Genomic DNA, 8,154 nt, shown 5'->3' on the forward strand with positions numbered 1-8,154 from the left:
CTCTAAATTTATGTGATAAAAACTTGGCGGTAAATTTCGTTCCGTCAGCTTGTAAACAACGTTTCCGAGTTTCCAATCATTAACAACAAAAATCTGAGCAGCATGCAGATACCTATCAAGATGTAAGTATGGGGGACGTTGCTTTACACTGCTTGATTAACACCTGATCTGCAAAGTAGTGCAACTTCCAAAATCTAAGCTTATATCGACCCCCATACATTTTATACATACATTATTATTGTAACGTGTCCCTGTGATCTAAGATAAGATGTTAGATGGGACCATTTTCCCTTTCCTGTAAAAGGTTTTTCCGTTTGTTTTGGTCAACCAACCTCTTTGTCTAAGCGCATGTACTAGATATACCTACATGTAGACATTCAGCCATTGAGTTGCACCATACACACTGTAATGAATACTGATAATATCCAAATTTGAAAAAAAAGTAATAAGAGGTTCAATGGGCCTGCATCACTCATGAATGATCAAACCATGAACTAGTATTACATCTTAATTAGATCGTGTTAAAACAACTGATGTTATGAATAATTCAAACATCGAAATTTGTAACGAACTGAAATTGATATGATTTTGACAGTCTGATGCATGTAGATCTATCGTGTTAATTAGGTATAGTCACGATCAACTAATTACACTATATATATGCTGCATCAACAGGCAACAACCAGTTGGATTTTCAAAGTGTTCATGATCACAATCAACAGTATATAATCAGTTTTAGCAGATCAAACCATCCATAATTTGCTTCATGGTTATTCAAAAGAGACAATATCAGCACACATTACTCCTGTGATCTTATACTAACTTATACATGTATGAATGTGGATGACGGTCATTCCTTTATTAATTTGGGTCAAGGTCATTTAATTGAACAAATTTGATAGTCATTCACCTATGCATACTACTTTTCTAATATTATAACTATGGACATTTACTTTTAGGTATATCTGTTTATTTTTTAATGCATCTGACCTATAAATGTGATATTGAATGGTTTATGTAGGTTAAGGTAATCCATATGAATAAACTTGATAACTGAGTCCTTTGGACAGATGAGTAAACAAAGTATCATTGGGCAACAAAGTCCTGGTCACAGCACCAAAAAAATTGAAGATACAATAATCCATTTAATGTTCAAATGGTTATAATCAAGCAAAATATTAGTTTTATTTAATGTATAAGTAGCTCTTGATCATCACCTGTTGACAGCACAACTTCAGTTTTTTTCTATGTCATTTATTGGGATGCCAAGCTGATTACCTCTTCATTCAAAAAGATACGATTGGCCAAGTTTATTCATTTGAATAATTTTCATCCCAGCATATATACTTCCTGTATACAATGGTCCAATATATATAATATCTTGACCCAGTCAGTGCCTCGTCACAGTGGGGAATCACATGGTCAGAAGATACGAATTCAAAATGGCAGCCGCTAGTGCAAAAAGCATAAAATGAGGTAAGATATTTAAAATACTCATTGCATAGGTTTTTTATTGTAGCAAGCATATGTCATACTATAATCTCGACATATCCATACGGACCATACCTCATGTGTGCTGGAACAGTGTAGTTTTCCGTAACATTCTGACCAAATTTTGAATCAAATTCGTCAGTGGAATCAAATTTTGAATCAAATTCGTCAGTTGAATCCTTTCGATTCGAAATTTTGGTCAGAATGTTACGGATAACTACAAACTGTCCCAGCACACATGAGGTATGGATATATCGAGATTATAGTATAGAATATGCTCGCTACAATGAAAAGCCTATGTAATGAGTATTTTCAGTGTCTTACCTCATTTTATGCTTTCTACACTGGTGGACACCATTTTGAATTTGTATCTTCAGATATCGTGATTCCCCTCTGTGATACAACTGGCATGTTACGTGTAATGTTGTGAGTTATGGGAACTCGCTATACGTTACATTATGATATCGTCAGACAAAACCACAAACGTCTTTCCTGTTCCAAGTCTTTATATGAATAATCAAAATGTATCTCACAAACGAAAAGAATAACAACAAAGGGGAATAACTCGTATACATATGGAGTTAGATTATCTCCCCTAGATTGTACAATTATGTGATCTCGTAACACCCATACAACCTACATACACAACATCCCCGCCCACAAAATAAAATTTGGCATACACAATTTTACCATGGGTGTACGAGATTATCATAAATGATGAAAAGGTGAAAATAATATTGAACCAAATAGATATACTGCATTTGACCTGTTATGAAAATTGTTGAAGTACTGTAACCAGAAGACAATGTCTAAAATTTGCATCAATGATATGTACCTGGTAGTATAAAAATCATTCTCATACAATGCAATTCCTGATAACTAACTCTCACACTTGCATTTTCCATTGAGCTCAATATGGATCACACATACAACTTCTAGACAACAATAGCAAAGATGAAAGAGATTTTACATACAGATGACTTTAGATATTCAGCTAAGCATATCAGAAGTTAAACTTCTGTAACATTCTATCAAGCTCAAGATTCAATAACGATACATGTTTAAGAGACATCTAAATCGTTTGTTCTGGCATTACTCAACTAACTGCTTTGGATTCTCCACCATGTAATGTTGTGAGTTATGGGAACTCGCTGTACGTTACATTATGATATCGTCAGACAAAACCACAAACGTCTTTCCTGTTCCAAGTCTTTATATGAATAATCAAAATGTATCTCACAAACGAAAAGAATTACAACAAAGGGGAATAACTCATATACATATGGAGTTAGATTATCTCCCCTAGACTGTACTATTATGTGATCTCGTAACACCCATACAACCTACATACATTTACACAACATACGTCATATATGTCATACATTTTGTAAAAACTATAGTGAGGTAATGAATCAATGGTGATTTGGTGATGACAACTTACCGTCTAGGTCGAAATAAGTCATTTTAAAGGAAATAAATCTGAGAGGTTTTGTTTATTTTCTGATAAATTTGTGATCTCACATTCGTGTAAATGCATATAGCGTAATTTAATTAAAACATACCAGTACATTATAAATTTTTATTGATAATCATAAGCTATTAAATAATTATTTGTTTAAATAAAATTTGATAAAATTAAATTGTTTGAAATTACAAATTATTATTAATACATTGGTACAATGTATGTTACTCGATTTAGATAATAATTATGATTGGTTATTGAGAAGTTTTAGGAAATTTTGACCAATTAGACCCCTGTAACTATGAAAGTAGGTCATGTAATGTTCATTTGAACAAACTTAATTGGTATCCAATATCCATTGAACCGAAACTGTCATAAGACTATGTACTACATGTGAATCATAATGTTGCAATACAGGTGTCACTTTTGAATTGTTATTAAGCCTTTCACCCCTACTGACCATATTGGACTTCAAATTATGAAAGAATGGTAGAGTCCACTAAAGTTTCTTAGGGTTGAAAGGGTTACGCAGCATAATTTAACTCAATTTCAGGAAGTTTTGATATACAGTCATATACATTGTATATGTAATATTGCAAATATTTTACAAACATTCATATGTAGTATACATGCTCTCATATCAGCTGGTAGTTTTAAATAAACACATACCGTATTTGACCTAATAAAGGCGCAGGGCGCGGGTAAATGACAGTGGGGGCGCCCTTATTAAGATTAGTTATTCTGAAGTTTTATGAAACAGACTATACCTTATAGCAGAATACCCAAGGTTGTGGAAACGGTAAAATATTCAGTCATAAAAATATTCCAGATGAAGATATCTATTCATTACCATATATTAAGCTTAAACATCACTTGAATACTCCTGTAAACTTGTAAACCATGCCAGCTGATCTTTAGACCAGAGAACGTGTGTTCCACCATTTATGTTCAAATGGAACTCTTTTGTGTTCTATTTATATATAGAAACAGGTGATTTCCCAGATCATATCAGACATCGTTTTCTTTGACCTAATAATTGATTTACAATGTCTTTTACTAGCTTTCTGTTCTGAACAAAAGTTATTTATCAACAAGAATGAAGTGTTTACTTTATCTTCAAATAAAGATGGTAAGTTATTATTTGTATGTGTGTTTAGTTTTGGGTGCTGAGAACTTTGCACTGACATGTCATATGTAGCCTGTAGGAATACACAAAATGTGGCGAAAACATGTGTTCCAGTTACTTAATTTGCTGAAGAAAATTGAACACATAAGTAGTAAAATATTTCACATGAATTATTACTTTTTAACACCATTTTGACACTCAGTCATATATTGATTTCCTTGAAAAAAAGGTAGGGGCGCCCTTATTAGGGTAGGCGCCCTTATTAGGTCAAATACGGTATTCAGATTTAGCAGGTCATAAATTTGACTAAATGTAATTTGTTCCAAATTAATTTCAACATTTCTTTAAATATGTCCACTGATCTAAGCCACCAAGTTTTTATTCTGAATATATGTAGTAATTCTATTTCTGAACAGACCAGGAAATATTGGAGAATGTCCGGAGTGGGCCATCATTGACCTCCAGGGAGGACTGGAGACTCGGAACAATGTTTCTCTCCAGGGACGGTTCATTGGTGATCTCCATTTTACACACAAGGTAAGAGTTTATTTCTTATAATTTTGAAAAAGAAAAATTCTCATGATACTTGAAAAAAACATAACAGATTGCATTGGTTGGCTACTTTAATACATGTATAACATGGCTTTTTCTCGCTGGTTTGGGAAAGGGCCTATTGGGAAGAAAATTGGTTAATTGGGAAAGATTTTTTCAGGAATAAACTGCATATTTGGCTTAAATATGAAATAATTCAATTGGGAATGGGGCCCATTAACAGCACCAGAAAAAGCCCTATATATATACATTCTGTATACAAAAAGTGTATTAAAATGTTATCTAATTAAATATCATTTCTAACATTACAATTATCATTTCTGAGAAATGAATGCATTACATTGCATCCCAATAGAATCATCTAAATTTTCAATTTTTTAGCTTCCGATCTGCAATACACTTGTATTTAGAATTTTGAATTGTACTTGTACCAGTGCAACATATAAAACAAGAGGACTAATGGGCCCGATTTGCTCACCTGATTCTACAGCAACTTTATTTGAAGTTGATCTAAGTCATTTCTGCAGATACTATGCTGATAACCACTTTATTCAAATATCAGAGTAGGCTTAAAAAAAAGCTTTATTCATTTAATCATTTTTTCTAGTCCTTCATTTGAACATATTATTGGCTTAATTTCAGGTCTTGAAGTCCAGTATTGTATTCTTAAATCGAGGTCTAGTTCATTTATAACAAACTTGGTAGCCCTTCAACACAGCATGCTACGTATACAGACCCAATATCAGGTCCCTGGGACTCTTGGTTATTGAGAAGAAGGTTGTTTAAAGATTTAGCCTATTTGACCCATGGCCATGTGACCTTGAATTTAGGTCAAGATAATTAATTTGAATAAACTTGGTAACCCTTTTCCCCATATATGCTACACACCCAGCTTTAAGTCTCTGGGTCTCTTGGTTATCGAGTAGAAGTTGCTTGAAGAGTTTAGCCCATTTGATCCCTGTGACCTTGAATGGAGGTCAAGGTCATTCAATTTAAATAAACTTGGTAGCTCTTTAGCGAAGCATACTACAGGCCAAATATTAAGTCCCTTGGCCTCTTGATTAGTGAGAAGTCATTTAAAGATTTTGCCTAGTTGATCCCTGTGACCTTGATCATGAATATACTGTATACCTGGTATTTTCCAACCCATGTTATTTTCGCCCTTGAGCAACACAAAAGATATTCGCCCCGTTTTAAATTCGCACTAAACTACTTTATGAAATGTCTTTTCCTCGTTTACAATCGGAAAATTCTGTTCGAAATTCTCTATACAGTTGCACTCGCGATCTGGAGTTATCGAGTTCCCCTATTTTCTTTTCCTTGTATATATCCCGCTGAGGTGTGAAATGCAATCAGGTTTGAAATATACAATGTTAACATGTGTTCAGATTTACGTTTAGCCCCTATTGATTCAAATAGTATTAGGTAGCTATAGGCATGGGCGATTTTAAGCAAACACAATGAAAGGTAAGTTTACTGTGCCGTGACTAGTTACTGACCAGTGTTTTCTCTTGTTCACTTGTACATCGATGGAAGCCACAAGCGACGGGGAACTCACAATGACAGGAATTTGATGCTATTTTGTGTGCATCATTTCTAAAGTTACTTAGTATTTATAGATTTTTTAAAAATCAAATATATTAAACCTAGTTACTAGTATGCTATCTTAGACCATTTTCTCGATTTAACTCAACGTGATGTTGCAAATTTACTAGACCTGGATTTAGATCTAGATATTATATTTCACATGCATAGATTGAAATAAAACAGTGAATTGCTTTATGAATTTAGTGTAAATATATAACACGTGTTGCTTGTGATGGTATAGAATAAAACACACTTGAAAAGCACAGGGGTATGTTTCGGTTCCAATTACAATTGGCCTATATACGATGACTTGTAAATTCTTCAATTCAGCTTGAAATGTTCGCCGTCATCTTAAATTTGCCCTATCACCAAAGGGCGAAAATTACCAGGTATACAGTAGGTCAAGTCATTTATTTAACTTTGTCGACTTTGTTTCAAATTAGTATTTTGTTATTTCAGAACATTCCAGTGCTGGTCATAGGTCATCATATTCTGTACGGAAAATTGTGTGATTTGGAGAAACCGCTTGCTTTAATGACAAAGAAACACTCGGACAGTGATACAATTTCAGACCAGGATAGCACAATGGACCAACACAGAGACGTTCATTACCTCGTAAAGGCCATCATACGAAAGAGACTCCTATTTAAAACACGACCTAAACCTATTATCGCAAATGTGCCAAAGAAATTGTGATGTTGTTAATGGTTATAAACCAATATTAATTGTTTCCTGCCTGGGTATGTTGTTCTGTTTTATATACATGATGTGAATTTAAATATTTTTTTATAGTATTGTGTATATGTGTTTGACATTATCTTGACTAGTAATGAAACTATTTCTTTTGTATTCCAACTTTAGAATAACTTACAATTACACGATTGTATCATACAAGTGTATAATGAAACTAATTGTTGTTTTCATTATTAGCTCACCAGTTATGAGTAACAGTGAGCTGATGGTGTCACCACGGCACCCATCCAAGATATTGAAAGTCAATAAGTATACACTTCCAATACATTCATTAGAGGTCTAGGAGTGATACTATGGTAAGATAGTGGCCGCAGTGGTTGAGTGGTTAAGGTGTCCTGACACTTTAATACTAGCCCTCCATCACTGGGTTGCGAGTTCGAAACCTACGTACTGACCGTAGGCCGGTGGTTTTTCTCAGGGTACTCCGGCTTTCCTCCACCTCCAAAACCTGGCACGTCCTTAAATGACCCTGGCTGTTAATAGGACGTTAAACAAAAACAAACCAAACCAAGTGATACTATGGCAAGATAATGCGTGATTTTTCAAATTTACCAGATTTTGGACTTCATTTTTTTGTTCAATCAAATCTCACTTTTAGAGTTTTTTAAAGGCTTCCAAGTCCATAAGTATACATACCATACCCTTGTCGTTTGGTTTATATTATCGTTATAGGTCTAGATACCATAAAATGACCATTGAGTGTTGGAAATATTTGGGTTTTTTTTTTTTTTTTTTCACATATTTTGGAAATAATTGTTCATCAAATTTTTTGCTCTGTATTTTTAGAATTTTACATCAAGTTACAAAAATGTTTGATGTTTGTACGTGTATATAAAATATATTAATTTGGCAGTGAGAATTTCTATCCTAATAAGTTATTGCCATTTAGTATAAGAATTTTGCAATAGCTGGCGCCGTTGTGCTTCACAATCATTGATTGCACTTGTCTTACTACATGCAGTTACAGCACTGACCACGTAACCTCAGGTGAAAATCTGAGGTGTGTGGTTCGCCTCTCCCTATATACAATGGGCCTCCCGTATGTTGTTCAGTGAGGTAGTCACCAACTACTACAAGGAAACCCTGCTTTAAGATGACCCTGTCTGTTCAAGGGGCGATAAACCCAGAAAATAAACAAACATACTTGCAACCCTCAAAATTTTCGTGGGGAGAATGTACATGT

General features: G+C 34.1%; 1 protein-coding gene across 1 annotated transcript; it reads left to right on the plus strand.

Annotated features, from left to right (window-relative positions):
* The first annotated feature begins 3 nt into the window (after positions 1-3).
* Positions 4-7,120, plus strand: LOC117326907 (chromosome transmission fidelity protein 8 homolog). The gene is made up of 3 exons (XM_033883708.1): positions 4-122; positions 4,496-4,616; positions 6,678-7,120. Exons 1-3 carry the CDS (start codon positions 103-105, stop codon positions 6,912-6,914), a joined length of 378 nt encoding a protein of 125 aa, XP_033739599.1. The 5' UTR covers positions 4-102; the 3' UTR covers positions 6,915-7,120.
* Positions 7,121-8,154: the final 1,034 nt, after the last annotated feature.

Source organism: Pecten maximus, chromosome 5 (genome assembly GCF_902652985.1).
Source record: "Pecten maximus chromosome 5, xPecMax1.1, whole genome shotgun sequence".
In the NCBI taxonomy this organism is placed as follows: domain Eukaryota; kingdom Metazoa; phylum Mollusca; class Bivalvia; order Pectinida; family Pectinidae; genus Pecten; species Pecten maximus.